The sequence below is a fragment of the Lathamus discolor genome, chromosome 1 (genome assembly GCF_037157495.1).
Source record: "Lathamus discolor isolate bLatDis1 chromosome 1, bLatDis1.hap1, whole genome shotgun sequence".
Classification (NCBI taxonomy): Eukaryota; Metazoa; Chordata; class Aves; order Psittaciformes; family Psittacidae; genus Lathamus; species Lathamus discolor.
The window spans coordinates 53,211,329-53,233,171 of record NC_088884.1 but is presented as its reverse complement, the minus strand read 5'-3'; the positions used below and the strand labels follow the sequence as shown (position 1 = coordinate 53,233,171).

The window sequence follows — 21,843 nt, the reverse complement described above, 5'->3', positions numbered from 1 at the left end:
CCTTGAGTTACTCAGCCTGAAAAGGAGGGCTACTGACTACAGCTGATAGGGATTCAATTCCTTCCATTACTTCCATGGAAACTTACCAAGATGAAGGCCTCCTATGGCTACACAGTTACCACTTCTCTCCACAGAAAGCTCTAGAGAAGCTTCCACTTAGTTGGGGTATTTTTCATTTCATAGGTTTGAAGGAAGAGTAGCTTCCTCCTGCAGATGACTACTTGTTATTTAATTCTGCATAATTCTGACTTCATGATATAAAATTAACATAAAAACCCTAAAATATATTTAAAAAAAATAAGACTGGTCTCCACAAAGAAAGTGAAAAAGTAGAGACAAAACAACCCTTACCATTGACAACACAAATTTTCATTCATTATGTGAAAGGAAATATACACACCTTGCTCTACATGCTCTTGTCTCAACAAGTATACTGGTAACGCTGGGCTAGTAAGTATAGACAAGTATTTAGAGGACTAGACTGACCACTCAAGAGATCTAAGTTTAAATCTCAGTTCTGTTCACAATCATAAGATCATCTGCACCTTCTGTCTCACCTCCCACATGTTTAAGCCAAGGGATACCCATTTACTTCAAAGTGATATCAGGCAAACCTCAGTGATGTCACTGAGACAGCTGTATGTTACGATGTGTAATGTGTAAATATTTGCCAGGATTAAGACCTTAAAAAAAAAACATCTGTTGTTACTGTCAAGAATTTAGATTTTTAACATGAATCACTTAAAAAATATCAGTGTTTAAGTTCTATACTGCTTTTGCCAAGGAACTGAATGTCACCTGTGCCAACAGTAGTAAGCATTGTCGACAACATGGAACACACAGGATGGACTTAACTGGGCTATAATCATATTTACTCATCTAGAACACTTTTAAACACTGAACAGAAAAGTGTCAAACAGTTCTCTTTGATTGTGCTTGTGCATTTTACAGGAATCCTGTTGACAGTTGTCCTAAAGACCTGGTATTCACTAATATACACCTTCATAAAGCTTTTTTATCCTTGTATTTTTAATCACTAAACACCCCAGTTTCCTATTTCCAGCTTCTTTAGGCAGTTTTCCTTTGTACTGAGTCCAGCTGAGCTGGATTTAACTTTCTTAATGGCATCCCATAAGGTGCTGTTTTAGATTTGTGGCTAAAACAGTGCTGATAACACACCAATGTTTTCGCTGTTGCTGAACAGTCCTTACACAAGCTCAAGGCTTTCATTTTTTCCTACTCTGCTCCCACAGTAAGTAGGCTGCGGGTAGGCAGCAGATTGGAATGGGACATGACCAGGACACCCAACCCAAACTGGCCAAAGGGCTATTCCATATCATATAACATCATGCTCAGTGGTAAAAGCTAGAGCAGAAAAAGAAGGGGCTTTTGGCTTCCAAGGTGGCTGCTGTTTGGAGACTAGCTTGAGCATCAGCCTGCCTGTGGGATGTAGTGAGCAATTTCCTTTGCTTTACCTGGTTTTCTTCCTGCCTTCCTTCACCTATTAAACTATCCAGATCTTGACCTATGAGTTTTCTTGCTTTTCGTCTTATTATTTTCAGCCCCCAGCCTGCTGGGGGTGGGGAAATGAGTGAGTAGTTGTGTGGGCAGTTTGCTGCTGGTCAGATTCAACCCACCATATCCTCCAATTCCATTTGTAATTTTTCATTTCTTATTAAACACAGAGCAGTTTGAAACACATACTGACAGTTTAAAATACATGTCCTTATTTACCCACATAAACACCTTATAAACCAAAGAGAATGCAAAAATCCTGCTCCTATCTTGAACAATGTAACTGCTAAAAAACGAAGGGCGAGGGAGGAAGGGGACAGAAATAATTCTCACTGGGCTTGTGTGTCGTAAAAGATGCATATAAAGCTAGAAAGTATTTCTAAGTTAAAGACTTTAAAAGCTTTGGAAATGTAACAATAATGAAATTGCAGTATCTCTTCCTATTTACCTCACTGCATACTGACAAAGCATGTTAACAATACCTGTAAAACATTCTAGCACTATTGTGATGAACACTGCAAAAACTCAAATTCTTCTACTTCAATGACATTTTGAACAGTGTGGGGAATAATACCACAGACTAGGCACAGAACAACAACAAAGAAAAAAAAAAACCAAACCAAACCCAAAATATTTAATGACTACAGTTCACCATCTATCCTGTAAACTGAATGATGTAGTGGAAAAAAAACATTAAATGTGATCATGTTAAAGACTAAGTCATGAATAGAAAAGCAAGGGAAATTTTAAGTTAGCAGTTGAGTGCTTGATGTTAGAAACTTTGTCTATCTTCCCTTTCGTTTTTGTTCTCTCTTTTACCCATAGGCACTCATGCATTTTTTCAATGAATACTCAAATGTAACTCAATATGCAAACACATGTTTTATCAAAGCCTCCCACTGTGCAAAGCAAAACAGTCTCTGAACTAAAATACTGAAAAGCATTCCAATATTACTCTGGTCTTTTGCCAGAAAAAGATTTTCCTCCAGCTTTTTGGGGCTTTATTTTTAGAAGCTTGTCAGAGTGTTTTGCTATCAATTTGTTTCAGCCATAAGGTATACAATACAACTATTTCAGTTCTAAAATGAATCTGCCTTTAAAGTTCAAATAGTAGGAAGCTTTCATTTCAAAGCTAATGTATGCACAGTCAAAAAAAACAAACTTGACTTACCTAACATTAGTGTATTTAGAACTACCACAATTAAACACAGCTACAGGAGTCCTGAAGTGCAAACCATTATCTCCTTAATTCTGCTAGCTTTACAACTAAGCTGAGCAAAAAACTACAGGCTCTGTTGCTGAGAAAAAAATGATGGCATATTTCATGATTATTTTAAACTGTAAAAAGCCAGTACTGTTGCCAGAAAAAAAAAAAAAAAAAAAAAAAAAGGCTGCAAGGTAAATAAATTGGGGAACCAATCCATGTTTAAACAAGTTTCTTTCTTCTTTTAGATCTTGGTCCGGAATTGTATGCTATGAATGCAAAACCACTTCCCTCTCCAGCAGTGAAGGCTCATCACCTAAGTAGTTGAGCCCAAGGAGACCTTTCGCTGTGCTTTTTGCAACCGGATTTGCATATCTCACATTGGCCTTTTTAGTCATCAGCGCACTTGTAGTAAGCGTGGGTAAAGCCCTTCCCACATCTTCGTTCGGGAAGTCAAGCCATGATGATGAGGACATTACATTTAAATGACATTCAGTTCTTTATTCCATTTTACTTATGGTACTACCCTTAGCACTAGTCTGCCGAGTTGGACTTTATGTTTAAATACCACTTACCAACTGCTACCTAATAGGCTGTTATCTAATGCTTACAAACTAACCTATAAACTTAGATCTTTACTTGGCCACCCACCTGTTTTGTTGATTTTTTAGTTCCATTAAATATCTTCCAAGCAAGACCATTACCACCACTGGCAATATGTCGGCCAACATCAAACTCCCTGGTAACAGGATTTCCCATGACTGCACTGGTGACATCAGCCGTTACCTTTGTAACGGTACTCTTCAATTTATTCAGCATGGACTCCATTGTCTCAACTGTGCCCCAATGTATTATCCTAAAAAGACAAGAAGAAAACAAAAATGTTTCACAATTTCTGTTAACACAAGACAATGTTGAAAAGCATAACACCTACACAAGGTCTTTGCAATTATACATATCCATACTGCATACAATTATTCGCATGTGGATGCCTGGGGATTATACGTCATAGAATCACATAGTCAACTGAATTGGAAAAGACTTTTAAGATCATCAAGTCCAACCATTACTCCAGGACTGCCAAGATCACCACTAAACCATATCACTGAGGTCCTCATCTACATGGTTTTTGAACACTTCCAGGGACAGTGATTCCACCCTTGGGCAGCCTGTTCCAATACCTGACCACCCTTTCAGTGAAGAAATTTTTTCTAATATCCAGTCTAAACCTCCCCTGGCACAGCTTGAAGCTGTTACCTTTTGTCCTACCACTTGTTTCTTGGGAGAAGAGACTGACTCCCACCTCACTATGTCATTGCTTCTAGTCCTCCTCAAAAACTTCTAAATCTCTTGATCATTCTTCATTAGATCTGACTGACAAATTCAACCATTTCTTAAAAGCAGGTAATTGAATAAAGCACAGAATATGTAAACTACTCCCATGAAGGGAAAGGTTCACACCTGGTATATCAATATCAACCAACAAAGAAAACCAAATCTAAAAGAAACCAGGGTACTTTAATTCTAGTGTTCATGGAACTGCACATTTTCTGAAGAGAGGGATTGCTTAAGATTCCAGACCAGGAGAAGAATAGATGTGTATTATATACAGAAGAAAAATGTGTTTTTTCCTATACTGTGCTTGTCAAAGCTTAAAATTCAGTATTATACCAATCAGATTGCTGAAATTACTATTTGTATGATTTAAGTATTAATGAACTTAAGTATTATTAAGGTGTTTTAAGGGAAGGAAACAAACCATCTTTTTATGCTTTAACAAAATTGTACACAGAAGTTTTTTTATATCATCTTGTAAATTTATGAGCTAAAGGATGGTGGCAGCTTACAATTCAGTTCATCTTCCCTTTATTGTGTACTTCCATAGTTTCAAAAAATCTGACTTGCCTATTCTGCCAGGCAGAAGTTCTGAAGCCTAAGTTCGTTTACATGATTGTGTCTCTGATACGGATACACAAGAATGAATGCAGGAAACAAACAGTAAAAAACAGAGACAGACATTCATCTTCCTTATCAGTGTGAGCAAAGATGAAGGGAAGAAATTGTTTCCTGGAATCAGCATTATGTGGTATATTCAAAAGCAACATTTAAGGATATGTCTTCATTCTTTCTTTTAAATAAGATATGAAGAGCACTATTTCTTCAATCTACAGCAAAATAAACCAAAGACAGCACATCAGGAAATGTACTGAAATCTGCAGAAATACTATTTTCAATTATGGCCTTATTTGTCGTATACTCAACTCACTGGCATATAATTTGTATTAAAGTACTTCTTTGAAAAACAGAGAAAGTCATTACTATTCAAATGGCAAAGACAAGATTCTGTTGTGACAAAGACGATGTTTATCAAGTCATGATAACAAGGACAAAAGCAGTAAAAGGCATTACCAAATAATCCAGTGAGCACTGGGACTAATCAGACCCAATGTCCTTCTGATTACATGAGGTACTTGCTTGTATAAATTACAGCTCTTCCCATTGTATTATATACATTTATAAGGCAATGGTCTGGTCTATATAATATCTACATTTATTCCACAGCTTTTTCCATATTCAAGAAACAAATGGAGTTTGTTTCCTCTTCACAGCTCTTTAGTTTCACAAAACCTGGAGCAACCTATTTTTGACACCTCTATAGCTTGACTGAAATGAACCACACTAAAGTTACTCCGGCATGCACACCTTCCTTCCCATAGATCTGATGCCATTAGAAATCAGGACAAATAATCTGATTAATATTAAATTGGAAAGATAGACTTATTTTTGGAAAGCAGTAACAGATACACTAAACAACTTCTTAAAAAGTTGTATGAGTTACTGAACAATTCACTCCAGCCTATTGTTGCAGTTATAGCCCACCTTCAGTATTCTTCCATAGAGCAATGCAGAAATACACTAAATGCTCTAGCTTCATAGATATTTCTCCATTTTCCATGTCAGCTGAGTGACTCAAATTTGTGCTACTAAATGAAGAACCAGACCAGAAGTTTTAAGAAAATGTATTATAAAACAGGGAGGTATCCGGCTACACAGATCTTTATCTTGAAAATACTCAACTTCAAAATCAGAAATATCAGTTATAGCTTCAAAGGGGACTATTCGGGAGCACAATCAGGTTTAACTGCAAGCTGACATTAACCTGACAGAAACAAGGACTGTGAAGTATTCAAAGTGGGAGGTATTTCCAGCTCTCTGAGATTTTATTCTGTAGTTATTCCACGAGGCAAACTCTACATGCTAAAGGACTATGAAATCAATCCTAATGAGTTTTAGGTAACCACAAATCTAATTTATTTGGTTTTAAACCTTGTACTTTTTGCAACATTTCATTCACTCCCAGACGTTAAACCTTCTCTAGTATCAATGCAAAACAATCTTGTGTTAAAACTCTGAAAACTGAAGAGACACTTTGCAAAATTAGTTGTAGAAATATTATGAAGAAAATGGATGTGCATGCTCAGATTCCTCTGTACAAATCTGAAAGGGAGCTTCTCTACACAGTTGGTGGAAAAATTGTGTAGCCTTGATTAAATCAGAAGTGCCCTCTGCCGTGGGTGAAAGTTTAACTCTAGTGAGAAGCCTGGAAAAGCCACTACGTAAGAATGTTAACAGCATTGCAGTGTCTGAAGTGTTAGGGTTTAAAAATCAAGCCTGATAGGCCCTGTCCAACCTGTTCCTCTCCAGCTTGACAGTACGCAAACTATTTAATTTAGCTACCAAGTAAGGAGTACTTAGAAACTTATTTCTCAATAAGCAGCTTCTGGTTTAAGTTCATGTCCATCTAACATTGCATATTTGTAGAAATGCTTGTATCAGCATCTGGACTGTAAAAGGTACCTGGAAAATCCATGCCAAAAAACCTCAAACACAACCCATACACCTATTCTGGGTAGTATCAAAATATAACAAATCATCATGATTAACCATATCCAAAACATACAATTTTAGTTCACAACTGTACAAACCTTGGTTTGTTCAGTTCTTTTAAAACTGAACTACTTTTTATAGAAAAATTAACAACCACAGGACAATTAAGAAAGTCACCCACAATGAAACTTTCGTTTCAGGTTAAAATGTAATAAATGAGAAAAGTACAGGATATTAACAGTAACAGTGTTCAGACAAGCAACACAGGACATTCAATATAAGTTTGAGAACTTTGATTTCATCCTGTCTGAATTTCATGGGTAATATTAATGCTACTGATACTAGGTCTATGAAACCTGGAAGTAATCCTAGAAAGAAATCTGGATAGGCAATGTGTTGTTTTCAGAAATTCCCCTCCCAGTCAATAATGGTCTTTATGCTGATGTACATCAGCAACAATATAGCAGAATGATGATGACCCAATCACTTGGCAAGGTAGGAGGACACAGCCAGCACAGCAATGAGAAGCGAGGCAAAACGTAAAGGTAAATCCAAAACAAAGATTCCTCAATTCCTCACCATTCTCACTTAATGTAAAACAACTGCATGATGTAAAACTATTAATTTATCCTAATAATCCATTACTAATTCATGGCTTCACCTGATGCATGGATAGGGGTGCACACTGTAGGGCAGTGCGTCATACACTCTACCAGCGTTTTGACATATCACAAGCTGGGATTCCCCTTTGCAGACCAAGACAGCAGGAAGGTGCCTGAGTACTTCATGCCACCCAACCTAAACTTCCATTCCATCCAACTGACCCAAACAATGATGAATTCACAGAAAAAATAGGTGACAGAACAAATGAGTCTCAAAGAGAGAAAACAAACAAAAAACACGCAAAACCCCCAAACGAACACACTTTTTCAGGCACAACCAACCTCTTGCACTTGTTATAAGAACAACCGGAGGATCAAATGCAATGATGCACTGTGCACGGTGTAGCTGCCCTCACTGCAAACCACCTTCACAATTTTTCTTCATCATTTCAGTACTCAGCTGCAACTGAAACCCCACCAGAAAATCACGTCATGAGATCCATGCAGGGAGATCTGCTTGGCGTTTGCTGACAGGTGGAACCTAACCTAAACGCTGCACAAACCCCTGGACTCTAAGGAGAGTCTCCCGACAAAGTATTTACTTTTATTTTCAGCGAGACCGGACTCACACCACTCCTTCGAGAACCCCCCGCCAGCGACGCGCAGGAGCGCCCGTCCTCCCGGCTGCCGATGGCTATCCTCGCAGCTCCGCGGGGCTGCCAAATGGATCCTGCCTGAGGCAAGCGGCAGCCAGAGGCAGACGGCGGTGAGCGGTGTTGCGTGCCGATGATCCACGGCTCGGGCGGCTCAACAGTTCCCTTCAGGCCCCGCTCACGCAACGATCGCGCCTCCTGAGCCGCCCCTTCCCCTCCACCACCCTGCGCCGCGCCCCCGGGACGCGAGGCCGCCGCCCCGTGCCCCTGCGGGCCCTGCCCACCCCGCACACCGCCACTAGGCCACAAGCAGCCACTCCTGCCCCGAGGCTCGGGGGACAGGCCGCTTACCTAAGCCCAAGGGAAGCTGCCGCTCAGCGCCCGGCTGCCTGTCGCTCTGTGGCCCCGGCGCGCCGCCTGTCACGCCGACTCCGTCTTTCACTCCAGTCCCGGCTCGGCCCCGTCCCGCTCCAGCTACTCCATAGCGACAGCCACAGCGCCGGGGAGGGGGCGGCCGGAGCACGCTCACTTCCGCCCCGAAGGGGCGGTGCTGGGGCGGTGGCCAGAGGAGGTGGAGGAGGGTGGGAAATGATGCACTCGCACGGCTTCCGCGGGCGGTGCTAGCCGCTGTTATGGCGGTTTATTTGACTCCGCGGTTCAGGAGGCTCCGCAGTCAGAGCGAGTTGGAGCAGCAGCGGAGGGGGAGCGGCCGCCGGCGAGGTGGGGGAAGACTTACAGCTGCACCGCTGCGGCTGCGGCAGTGGCAGCGTGCGCGGGGCTGGTGGCGGCTCCGGGGCAGCGGGGCGGGCTCTGAGCGTCCTGCGCGTGCTCGGCCGTTGGACTGGGACCTCCGGCTGCAGGTGCCGTGGGGGGGCCGTTGGCCTGAGGAGGAGGTGTAGGTGCGGCGGCTAGAGCCGGCTGTGCCCCGACGAGTCGTGGCGGACGGGAACGCAGCTGCTAGGGCTGTGGCTGACCGTCAGAGAGAAAGACTGGGGGCAGAGAGGTTTAATATGTTGCAGATGTTGGTTTGTCGTGTGCCAAGCTGAGAGTGATGTATGGAAGAGAAACTGGGGGCTGGAGAAGCATCTCTCCTAGGGGAGGTTAGGAGAGCTGGGGCGGCTTAGTCTGGAGATGAGAAGGCTCCGGGGGTTCTCACCAATACCTTACCTTTGGAGATAGTCATAACTTCTCCTGACAAGGTCCTGGGTGACCGGCTCTGAGTGCCCTCCTTAATCGGGGAGGTTAGACCAGATGGACTCCAGAGGTCCCTGCAAGCCTCAGCCGTTCTGTGATTCTATAGTGAGTTAATGTGTATGTGTACATACGTGCAACAAGTGAGGTAACAACAAAAAATCCCCTTCCTCGCCTGTTTTTACTGTCTTTTTATTATCTTTTGTTGACTGCCCTTGTATGAGTGAGTCAGCTTACAACAAGGACTGATTCATGACCTGTTATATTTCTCTTTCTTTGTAAAATTAAGCTGATTTCTGAAGACTTTTTCAACATACATACACAAATAATCTCACAGAGTAAAAAATTTTATTTTACTGTTAAAGCTTTATAAGCATCTGTAAAACTTTCATATACTTATTTTGCAGATTGTGATGGTCCTTTTCAAGCAACTCAGCTGTGGAATAGTATTATTCATGCTCTTCATAGTCAGGTAGAAATCAAAAGGCGTAGGCAACATCTGAGGACACACAGAAACTGTTTCACTGGCTCCAATGCCGTTGATGTGGTACTGAGCCATCTTATGCAAAGCATGTACCTAAGCTGCAATGATATTTCTCGGTTGAAGGGAGTCCGTGTATGCCAAGCGTTGATGGATCACAAGGTGTTTGAGCCAGTTGGAGCAAAGCTTTACTTATTCAAGAATGAGAAAGAAACAGAGTTTGAAGACACAAACACTAGTCTCTATAAATTTGTAAATAGTAGTCTTACTCCTCTTCTTCCAAGAAAGAATAAAGATAATGAGAGCTTGTCTCCTGAGCAGATCTGTAAACAGAAGACGAAAAGATGTTCCAAGTGAGTTACTCTGAACTACTTTGATTTTATTTTTTTTTACTTGGTATGGGTTAACTGTAGATGAAGTTTTGTCTGCCTGACCTAGGGATTGGAGGCTTTTGAGAAATGCATGCCTGTTTTGAGAAATGGCACGCCTAAATCGTAGGTGCTACCTGATATTTGTTGGTAATGTTACGTTGTTTTGGTCTGCACTTTGCTATTTAGAAGATAGAGTCTGGCACAGTAGCATAAGCCTAGGAATCATTTTGGTTTGCAGTCAGTTGTGCTGAAATCTGAGAATTGTCATGACTGAGCTACTTGCTGGAAGCTGGTAAAAGAAATGGAACTAATAAACAGCATTTGGAACTAATATCCTTGACCTTTCCACAAAGCAGATGTGGATGATTGTTTTTCTAGCAGCAGGATAGAACCCAGATACAATGAAGCCTTGAAGTCCTGATTTGACAGCAATTTAGGTAGTGACAGAAAGATAAATGTGTCCTGATCATATTTGTTATACATTTAATTTATTCCCTCTCCCAAGCAGAACGAAGAGTGAAACAACAGTTTCAAGCCCCTTAGTATTACAAGTGGCTGATAGAAAGAGGGTAGAGGAGCTTCTTAAATCAATAAATGTTCATGCATCTTTACCTCCAAAGATCATGGTTAGTGAAGCAACTCATCTGCTTTCAAAAAGAGGTAAGGATTGAATTTTTCTTTTTAAAACTTTTTTATTCTTCACTGTATCTATTTGGAATGAGTAGTTCATTTCTGTTAAACACTGCCCCTCAGAGTCCTGAATTTAACTTGTCAGTAATGACAAAATAGTTAAATGAGTGCCAAATGGGTAAATGCTTGTAGTAAGTAAACTGATAGAAACAAAACAAGACTGAGGTTTTGCAGTATGGTGCTATTCTATTTATGCTAATATCGCTTCAGAAGGAAATAAGTTTTAAGTACATATGTATTATAGAATTCTTTTGCTATTCACTTGTCTCCTACATATTGCTAAGTGGAGTACGTTATTACTAATTCTAACACGATGGGGGAGAAAGATGTTCCCTTTAAAGCCTCTTTTCTTGGCATTCCTATTTTGTTCCCTTCTTAAACACTTGATACACTCTTGAGTGAGTAAAAGCAAAGGTTAATGTTTTACGTAAGATCTTACTTCTGAGGGTATTTTGTTTGTTTGTTTATGGTAACAGTAATAGAAGATGTCTGGAAACAGCAAGCTCTGCTACGACTGCTGCAGTTAATTGACGTTCCGTTCCTAGAAGATATCTTGGTGTCTTCAGTGAAGACAAAAACAGACTGTTTTGGCAAAGAAGAAGATTTGATTATCTCAAATACTTTCCTGGACAGAGAGATTGCAAGTAGCTTAAATTTGCCTGAGTAAGTTATGCATCTATAAAATGGATTCCTTAGCAAATGCTTTATTTTACTATTCAAAGATTTGTGTTAAGTACACATCATTACACTTTATGCTTGTAGGCAGAGGTGGCATTAATGAATTTTCCTTTGTTGACTTCAGATGTGGTAAGCAAATTCGCAAAAAGTGAATTGAAAAGATTTATTCTGAGGCTTCTTGTTTGTCACAGTTCCTCCTGGTCATGCTGTAAAGACTAAAAAGTCAATAAGGCATTCATTGTCAACAGTAAGAAAAGGAGAAGCTAAGCTGTAGCACTGACAAATGCTTGCTTATACAATGAGAATACAAAAGGGAAAGTATGGATGTCTCAGAGCTCTTTCCCTTAAATGTTCTCTTATTTTTGTAGTGTTCCTGTTGATTGCACTTGGGCTGATCTCTATCTTAACATGTTCTTTTAATGAATATGTCAAGGCATGTCTCCGCATTTGTGTATGACTTACTAATGCTTATTTCTGACAAATCAATACAATCTATTTGTGAGATTGAGGTCAGTCTGTGTACCTAAAAAGATTTTTTTTTTTTTTAATAGTTTTAATGTATTCTTTTTTTTGGGGAGAAAACACTAATATTTTTACAAATGTACATAGTTTTATATAAGCTAACGAAACTTCTGGTTCCAAACTAGGTTTATTGCTGGATAACATCTTAACTCCATGTTTTTTTTCCTCCAAGAATGCATTAAGAAACACCGTTTTTGTGCTTTATACTTATGTTGTACTTGATTTTTGAGGTGATTGGTGAGCTTATGTCTCTCAAAATATCTCATGTGGTTCTGTATTATTCTGTCTTAAGTGTATATAACATTATGTGTTTGATAATATATCAGATGATTGTTAAGAAAATTAAATGCTTACTTCATTATTCTACAATTACTTAAGTGGAGAGTAGAGTAGCATCTTTGTAGACAGCATGTTATTTAGGTCTGGCTGATAGCACATCTGAGCAATGGAAAATTCCAGGTATGAAGAATAGCCACCAGCGTTACAAGTAGTTGTAGGATTAATTGTCCTCAATATGAAGGTGAAGGAGTATGCCTAACTTTCTGTCTTCAGTTTTCAAATGGTGTCTTGTTAAGCTTGAAATAATCAAATACCTGCTCTCATTGCAGATACTTAAAAATTGTAATCAAATCCTGCTTGCAGTGATTGCACAGCTCATGGGATCATAACTAAAGGGAGTTCAGGATCCTATTTCTACTTTACTGTATTACCCCATTTATGCATCCAAGCATTTGTACAATCCTTCTTGGCCCTGCAGTTTGAACAAAAGTTCCTGTTTATTTACCTATACGGCAGAAGGATCAAAATCTTTTTCTTCCATACATGATAAAAATGAGATTCTGTGGATCTTAAATAGTATTTGCATCTTCTCACAAGCTATGGTTCAGTTCAAATTATTTTATATCCAGAGAGCCAGATGAAATTAATTGTCCCTATGCCCCCCACAGTTCTATAATTATAAATTCATTCTGTACAAAATGGTTGAGTTAGTGACTTTCCTGTGACCTTCCTCTCTGAAAAAGTAGTTATCTACCTGAATTTCAGATTCTCCTTATGTTTTCTCTCTCTAGTTAAGTCGTACAGGTAAAAAAATGCTTAAGAAAACTCATGCCTTTGTAGTATGTAATGTAATAAACTGCTTCCACAGTCTTCTGAGATTTTAAACTATTTTTATTTTTTCTCTGTTTTCTATTCTGTAAATATTCAGTCCCTTGCTTTTCCAACCTGGTTATCCCTGATGGGTTTTTGTTGTGTTTGGTTTTAAATACTAGATGAATCAGGCAAGTATCCTGGGGTCAGTGACAGTCTGGCATGATTGCAGCTTGCTCTGATCGGGACATACCTCAGCTGTACAGTCTGTAGCATTAGAAAACCATGGAAGTTGCTTAATTTGAGCAGGTCCTTGAACTACTGTGGCAAAATAAGTTACATAAACTGCTTAATAAGCACCAAGTTTAATGCTGTGGTTCAAATATGTGACTATACCTCTGTGATTATTTCTATCTAATTTTCTTTAAGGGATTAAATAAGAATAGGCAGAGCATTTTAAAGTAAGGACTAAAACTAACTTTTCCTTCTACAGGCTTGACAAATGGCTCTATGCTGCAATTGAATGCTTGGAGTATTTCCCAGACCAATTTATAGTGATGGTTAGTCAGCAGTTACCTCAAAGCACTAACAAACCCTGCAGTCTGAATACATACAAGAAGATTCTTTTTGACACTATAATAAAATACTATAGTCAAAAGAAAGACTCCCTTCTTGACACTCAGGATCTCAATATTCATTCAGGAATTATAGAACTTATAGGTAAGAGCAACCTGGAACAAAAAATGTAAGTGAAAGCTACATAAAGGATGTAACTTGCTAAACATTAACTGACTGAATCATAACACCATTTGCAATGCTGTTGCAGATGCACTTTATAGGTTGGAAGGGAACACTTGAGGTTGCTAATCGGAACCTCTGCTCAAGGCATAGACAAATTTCGAGGTTCGAGTGAGTTGCTTAGGTACAGCTGAATTTTGAAAATCTGCGAGGATAGAGATTCATTAACCTCTGTGGGTAACTTGTTTCAATATATAACTGCTCTCATTGTGAACATTTCTTACCACTAGTCACAATTTCTCTTAGTGTTACTTCTGACTAATAACAATACTTCATAGAAATGATTTTACTTTTTTCTTGTTAAGCAGAATAAGGTTTTGTAAGTTATGTACCTAAGACTTTTTTAGTAATACGAATTTTTTAAAATTATAAAAGGGGCTGCTGAGATTATGGTTCAGGCTGTGATTTTGCTCACTATTACTCCCAATCCTCCCTACATATGCTCACAAGTAAAACAGAAAGGTTTAATTTAAATATAAATTTAAGATTAATCCTAACCTAAATAACCCTGTTACTTCTTCAGTTCTGTAGGGTTTATGGAGTGTTATTAAATGTTTCAGTTTTTAGAGAACTATGGCAGTTTACTAGCATAGGAGCAGAGTTGGCCTGTGTAAAAATTGAAGCAGAAGGATAAATCCTGTGGCCAAAACTTCACAAAAAATATGAAAGGCAATATATTTATCAGTAGTATTTTGCTGAACAGAAAAAAAAAAATAAAGTCATAAAAAGGAAACTATTGCAAAATTGCATAACCCATGCACAAGAAAAGAATGCCAGTTTGAAATAAATGACTTAAACACAAGTAACTTATGCTAAATGTTCACTTAAATTTAAGAACTTTAAATTAAAAAGCACTTTAAATGAAAAACTGACACAAACCAATTTTATAGAATATATAGAGAATCAAATCAGCCAAATCTGTAGGCAAGGGAAAAGAGTTTCATAATTCTGATAAATAACTCCAATGCTTTCATTTCCTGTAAGTCTTTATTAAGTACATGCTTGATCTAAACTATATGAGCTGTGAATGTCCAGGTCTATTCTGCTTTCTTACTTTTGCTTTAGTTTTGTCATCTATCCAACTTGCGTAGGACTATCTCACAAGCAGTTTCTAATGCCTTCTTTCTTTTTGATGAAGTGGTAACTATAACTTTATCATTAGGAAGTGATTTTATGTTTTAATATATTAGTTTGTTTTCTGGGGTCCTCAGCTGTGGTCTAGTTCATACTAGATCACTGTTAGGGGATTGTGATTAACTGTTTTCCACCCATTTTTCCTTCTCAATGCTATGGAATATATTATGGTTGTCAGAGCCTAAAAACTTGGATTTTGTACAAATAATTATCAAGTAGAATCCAGTGCAGTTAACCTTACTTTGATAAAGTACTGTTGTTCTGACTCTAGTGCAAGAGAGAGTTTGAGCTAGCTATAAACATCTGCATATATAAAACACTTCAAAATTAATTTGAGAAGTGCTGCAGATAGCTAAAGTGCCACTTCATTTTGTCATCAATGTATATATGGTTATACTTGTATTTCCCTCAGTTGTTGAACAGTTTGATTTCAGATGGCTGATAATACCATCATCTGTTATGAAAGCAAATGTGTTGTGCTTGCCTTTAAAATAAACAGATCTAGAGTACTTATGCTAAAGATGGATGCAGTTGGTTAAATGAGTCCATTGGGCTTACTGAACTTCTACACCCAGAGGGTCTTTTAAAGCAACTCAGTAAAGCTTTTATCAGACCAGGGAAACTCTTGAGCTTTTCTCTAGAAGTGATTTAACTTCCTGTCTTCATATCTATACTTTTTACCTGTCTTGATCATGTCTTCTGGCAGTTCCTTCCTGCTCTTTTGTTTGCCCTTCTTTTATAAAAGGGTCACTCACTCTTGGTTTTCTTTTAAAACAAAAATGGTTTCAAATGGCCCATTGTACACCCTTTAAAGTCCTGGATTATTTCTTATAACATAAAACCTCTGTCCCCAATAATAGGACAGAGACCAGAAAATCATGCATAGGTTCTATTCCTGTATCTGCCCTCATCTTGCTCTTTCCTTAAGAAAGCTACATGACTTTTCAGTACTTCCTCACTTTAAAAGTGAAGATAACTAGAATTATCTAAAGGGGGGGTTTTATTGGAAGTTATTTCCACATTATGAGTTTCTCAAGGAAATGTGATAACCTAATGGCTTAAAAGGTGGGAAGGGTTGGGGTGGACCAACAAATCAACCTCTAACAGTAATCCCTCCTCCTCCCACCCCCAAAAAAATCCCAAAAAAAAAAAAAAAACAAACAAAACCCTCAAAGCAATGAGCAAGTTAGAATTGTTTGGCTCACTAATTATTTGGAGATGGATCCTGGAATATAATATGAAGATATGTAAACACAAACAGGTGCAAACACTGAAGTGATGTTTGCAGTTGTACACAAAACATAGTAATGTCCTGTATATATTGTTTAAACACATCTATTCCCTGACTAACTACGGGACAAAGGCTGTAAGCTTACATTGATTAAATGCTGTATTAAGTGTTGTCTAAACGTTTTAGAAGTCATTGAGATAACCTGTTGTGTTTGGAGAGAACCCCCCAAAAAAAATGGATTAATATTGGATTTAAAATATGTATTCTTGACTCTGAAAGTTAACAGTTTCACTGGATGCACTGTTTTACTCCGCTGCAGAAAAAGGAAAAACAGATCAAGCTCTAGAGGCATCACAACTTTATTTAAAATTATTAGCATCAAATATCCGAGAAGAGCTACATAGACTCCTGACATTCATAGCCATTGCGTCAGAATCTGATGGCTACAAATTACAGAAACAAGTAAGTATCTATCTGTTATGTTTAGTGTGGGAAGTAACATTTTCCCATAGGAAAACTAATTTTCACACCCCCCCCCCAACCAAAAGTTACAAGTATTCTGTTTATTGCCTTACAATGTGATTTGTTTTAAAACAAATATCAAAATGTTCTTCCCACTGATAACATCCTGTTATACTTAGTCTTTGCTAACACACTGCAAGTAAACCTAATGCCAAATCTGAGTGGTTCTTTTTCTAGTTTGAGAACAGATTGGTTATCATCAAGACTTTCACAAAGTTCATCTTCCAAAGTAAGACATTGTCAAAACCACAGGCAGAACTGCTGACTCAGTTTCTGATGGACAGCCACTCTGACCTCTTGAAGGTAGCGTTTTCTTCACCTCATTAGTTTTGTCAGTTTAAATGCAATGAAGTGCCATTTTGGAGATGACACGTCTGAGGAGCAGGGTTTAATATTCCTATTGCAGTTTAATGGTTCCGTCAAGCAGGGTGAGAAGGTATTCAAGCCATGGAGGACAGCTTTTTGAGAGCTTATAATCCCTTATATATACTATCCTCTCCCTTTACTTGCCTCATTTCTATTAAGAAAATATTTAAAGTATTAAGAAATTCTTATAGAGGCCTTTTGGCACAATATTTCTGATGGTGGGCTACTGATTTTTTTTTTTTTTTTTTTTTAGGTTTCATAGTGTCTTTCTCCTTTAGCAGTCAGCTGACATACTCATACTGGGTGGTTTTTAAGGTGGCATGCTCTGGTGTCCTGGTGTACCTGTACAGCTTTGACAACCCTAACAGTTCCTTTGGAGTTTTCAAATTTTAACTTTTAAATTGAATGCAAAATTAAATGGTCTTTCTTTTTAACATAATTAATTTTGTATATATGCAGGCATATTTTAGTCTACTTTATATTCCATTGTTGTCACACATGTGAGAAGATGCAACCTTCCCATACGCTATATTGACTTTCTGAATTAAACCAGTGCATAAAAGTTGTGATGCTTCTGTACTGTTTTGCTTAATTATAAAACACCTCATTAAAATATTAAACTAGATAGAGATGAACAATTAGATAGAGATGAACAATTCGATAAACAAGATAGAGATGAACTGGGTGAATAATTAGTTGTTATAATATACCTGTAAAATGCTGCAGGCACTTATTGTCCAGTTACAAATAAGTTTCACAGAAACATTGATCTGGTTTCAGTAAAATATTATTTTTAATTCTTACACAACACATTTATTGCCATTTCTGACCTCAGCCAAAGACACATGGGAGATTTGTTTAATTAGCTCCAGTTTAGTTTGCAAGTATCAAGTGGTCAGTGTGAGTTTTGTATGTGTTACTATACAGCCAAAATAATTTGTTTGTTTCTCTGAGTTTTGTTTGCTATTGAGAGTTCTGACATGACTGCAGATGGAGCCAGATCTGACAAATGAAGTGCCCCTGCTTCACAGCAGAATGAGTGGTAGCTTGCTCTTCCACAGGGCAGTTGAGAGCATTGTGTATTATATAAGCTGAAATAAGTTTAAGGTCTACACTACACTGTTTGCCATAGTTCAGTGGAAAACACTGTCTAGAATATCCTGCTTCCTATTTCATTGGTCAGAAATAAGCATGTATTCTGGTAAAATTATGTGGTTTAGTGCAATTCTATGAGAGACTTTGACTGTGTACTTGAATAAACGTAAGCATTGAGTTCTGCAGCTAAGTATTTGGGCTTCTTTTTAGTTGATCATCTGAAAGCTCTACCTTCTTAAAATAGAAGAATTGCTTTTGTAATTTTTTTCTTTCTTGGGTTTTATTTTCAGACTCCTTTAACTCTTCTGGAGCTAACCAGTAGGAGACTTGAGAGTTTGATAGAAGGACAAGATCCAGATACCAATTCAGGTAGATATTGTGATATGCATTTTTATATAATCCATTTTACAAAAATGAGTTTATCATCGACTACAATTCTGCGTAGACTAGGTTCTTTTCCTTTATTAGAAGTGAAGCATTAAAGTATTAGTGGCTAATTCACTAAATAACTAAATTTTCTGCTATAAGCAAAATACTGATGTCTGAATATAGAGAACAAGAATTCCATTAACTGTCTAGTTTGAACACATTACAAATTCTTTTTACAAAATAATTACTTCTGGAGAGATCAGCATGAAATGTGCTTCCTGAAGTGACTTGCTTATAATTTGGTTTGTGAATTTGATGCGATTTTATATTTAGAAATAGCATTCTTATTTCTGACACAAGACCTAAAAATTCTCTTAGAGCTCAGCAGTTCGAGGTTCTGATAGATGTCTTGAGCACAGACCTTGATTGTTTAGTGTTTTGAAGAACACTCTCCCTTTTCTGTGTAAGCACAAGTGTGTAAGGCTTGGGGAAGGGTAGTGTAGCTTAAAAGGCAGGCATCAAACACTTGGCATGCATGTGGGATTAGTGTTTTCCAGCTCACTTCTTTTACAAGCTAACATTCCGTCTGGCCTTGCTGCCAAAAATATCTTTCAGCACTGTGATTAAAAGGGTTGGCTTAAATAATTGAATTTATCTCTGACTCTCTCTTCCTTTTGATTTCTGTATTGCCAGTGCATTATGTACTTAAACACTGAAGAGAAACCATTAGGGAACTGAATTACACTGCAAGTTACTGTGCTGTTGAATACTGTATTTAGTATGACAGCTGCCTGAGAAGTAATTTGGGTACAGAATCTGTTACCGTCCGTGTTGAATTTTTGAATATGCCAAAATTGCTTCCTGTTCAGTGTTCTGAGTATTGAGTAGCCCACAGAGATGAGCAACAGAGGAAGGAGTTGCCTGTCTGCAGAATTCTTGGAGTCTGTGTGATCTCCATCTGCCCATTGAACAGACAAGTGAAGTACAAACCCCATGCTGTATTCTCCCTACAAAGTTTTGGTGTTTCAATCTATAAATGCATATAGATTCTATCTACTTGTTGAAGTAGCTAGTTTCATCTGACTGTAAGCTCTCCAGCGTGGCACTTCCCTATTTTCCTGTGTGCCTCATATTCTGGTGACATTTTCCCTTTTCTCATGGAGGAGACAGGAGGAAAATCTTTCCTGGGAGCTGCTGAGCATTCTCAGCTGGTGAACTTCTGTAGTGCAGTTGGGAGCAAGAGAGAAGGCTGTGGGACCCTGATAAGAAAGCGGGTCAGTCTAATGCAGGAGGGTAATCCTTAGGTCTGCTGGAAATACAGAACACCAAAAAGAGGGAACTATGAGGTTGGCTTTAATCTAGTACCCACTTGAAACTGTTGGATTAGAGGATCCACCCTGAAGTTTTAAGAATTATTATCTTTGCCAGAAGTTGTTAAGCTTTTCCTTTTGAAAGCGCAATCTTGACCTGGCTTTACTAAAACATTTCACATTTGGTGTTTGATAGACTTGGTGTAAAAGAAGGGAGGGACAAGTCCATGTGAAAATCTGGTAGCTCAGGTTATTGCAGATCTTGATGTGAAGCCTCAAGAAGATGGTGGTGTACAGAAGGAAGAGTAAGAGTTTTTTTCCCCTTTAGGCAATTGTACTTGTCAGCCAACTTGCTCCCTAACACTTATAGGAGGAAAAGCTATCTGGAGTAGCTGGATGCCAGTCTTACCTCACGCTAGAGTTCACCTGCCTAATGACGGGGCTTGAGTCCTTGCAGGGCAGTACTCTACTGCATAGGTCCACAACCTTTTTATAGCTAGGTTGTGCTTGAGTTGCATATCTCTCAGAGTGCAGTTCTTTCCCTCACCCTGAGCCCCTGCCTGTTGCATCACCTCCGCTTCTGGTGCCCAAACCATGCTGAGCTGTCTGGTCACCTAGAAGTTCCTGAATTCTGTTCCTGATTTCAGAAACAACTGTTCCTCCAAAGTATTTATTCACTTGCATTTTGTACTGGACGTTGCTACAGATTGATTGATTCCCAGGGAATTGATGGATCATGACAAATACAAGATGACATTCTTGTTGTGTAGCACTATTCATTATGGTTTCCATTTGTAAAAACTGTATTGGCTTTTTTCTTGCAGGCCTGTTTGCAATATGGAAACACCTGTGACAGTGCACTTATAACACTGCTTTTCAATTTTAGTTTTACAATTATTGTTTAGATGTTCATCCATGCTGAGTGAAGGGCTGTGTTCCACATTGTAGAAAACTGTAATTTCATCTGAATCATGATATCAGTATACTTATGTTTCTGATCATACTTTTTAGTCAGGCTCTTACATAATGCATTAAACTTAATCTGAACCTGTGATTTCTCATAAAGGCTTCACCTTCTGTCAGCGTGTGACAACTAAAGAATATGAAGATCAAAGCCAACAAACAAATCAGTATCTTCTCGCATTGGTTCAGGAGATGGATAGTGACCCTACTATTCCTTTGAAGCAGAAGAAGAAATTAGTTAAAGAATTCAAGAAATACCATTCTCTTGCCTACAGTGGTTATAAAACTAAATGTGAATTTTGTGCTCCAAATAGTTAGGTATCAACACAGCCTTTTTGTTTGTTTTTTTGTTTGTTTGGTTGGGTTTTTTTTTGTTTTAAAGGGGAGGATGCATATGAAAATGGTACAAACTGTTGTCTTATGTCATTATGTCTTAAGTTACAGAAAACTACAACTATTGAAATCACTGTGCTGCTAAAAAGCATTAATTATAATGATTCTTTTTAAGCAAAATGTTCTTAATTATTTTAAAGTCAGTAATAATGGCACACTGCTTGTGCTACTATGGGTTCAGACTTTGGTGCTTTTTTCCATGTGTCCTTAAGCCTGTAGCTTTCTAGCTGAGCCAAGTCTGCATTCTGAGCCATGCTTGGGTTTATAATCATAAACTTTTTATTCTTTTCAACCTGCAGTTCATAATCTAGCTTAATCTAATAATAAACTGTAGATTATGACTCCTATGAGTGTTGTAAAAGTGTACAAAGTGCGCCAAAAATGTTAGGAGCTTGTGGCAGGCAAGATTCATTAGGCAGGGGAGCTGTGTGTGTTGCAGTCAGTAATTACAGCCTGTTGCTGTTTCCTCACTTGGGCAGACTGAGCTGCTGTTTATTTGGCAGTTACACAAAAGCAAATGTAAAATTAAATTTTTTAAAAAACTGAGAAATAATCTTGGTTTAGATCACTTGGTGTACTTAAGCAGCTTATTTTAATATTAGGATACTTTGATAGTGTCCAGTTATTTGTCATAAATACTTTGATAACGTTAATGGTTCATAGGGCAAAGCTAGAAAGAGTGTTGGCCTGTTTACACATTGGTTAACTGTACATTAACAAAGAAACGCTGATTAAAATCATTAAATATGCAATATAATGTTATAGGGTTAAATTACTT

General features: G+C 38.3%; 2 protein-coding genes across 5 annotated transcripts in view; one reads left to right on the top strand and one right to left on the bottom strand.

Annotated features, from left to right (window-relative positions):
• SCYL2 (SCY1 like pseudokinase 2) overlaps window positions 1-8,418 on the bottom strand; it is a 35,680-nt gene extending 27,262 nt beyond the window's left edge. The window contains exons 1-2 of the mRNA XM_065671223.1: window positions 8,214-8,418; window positions 3,371-3,575 (exon numbers count right to left, since the gene is read on the bottom strand). Coding sequence (XP_065527295.1) covers window positions 3,371-3,547 — 177 coding nt within the window. The 5' untranslated portion in view covers window positions 3,548-3,575; window positions 8,214-8,418. The remainder of the gene's footprint in view (window positions 1-3,370; window positions 3,576-8,213) is intronic.
• A 31-nt stretch (window positions 8,419-8,449) lies between these two features.
• DEPDC4 (DEP domain containing 4) lies at window positions 8,450-21,412 on the top strand. Of its 4 annotated transcripts, none has more exons than XM_065671245.1 (9): window positions 8,450-8,582; window positions 9,461-9,887; window positions 10,414-10,565; window positions 11,072-11,258; window positions 13,378-13,604; window positions 16,367-16,509; window positions 16,747-16,872; window positions 18,321-18,399; window positions 20,776-21,412. In XM_065671245.1, the coding sequence occupies exons 1-9, from the start codon at window positions 8,495-8,497 to the stop codon at window positions 20,988-20,990; spliced, it is 1,644 nt and encodes a 547-aa protein (XP_065527317.1). In that variant the 5' UTR covers window positions 8,450-8,494; the 3' UTR covers window positions 20,991-21,412. The 4 variants fall into 4 exon arrangements, with proteins under 4 accessions (XP_065527317.1, XP_065527307.1, XP_065527327.1 ...); XM_065671235.1 differs by having other exon boundaries at window positions 10,411-10,565; XM_065671257.1 differs by lacking the exon at window positions 8,450-8,582 and adding an exon at window positions 8,627-8,722 and having other exon boundaries at window positions 10,411-10,565.
• Window positions 21,413-21,843: the final 431 nt, after the last annotated feature.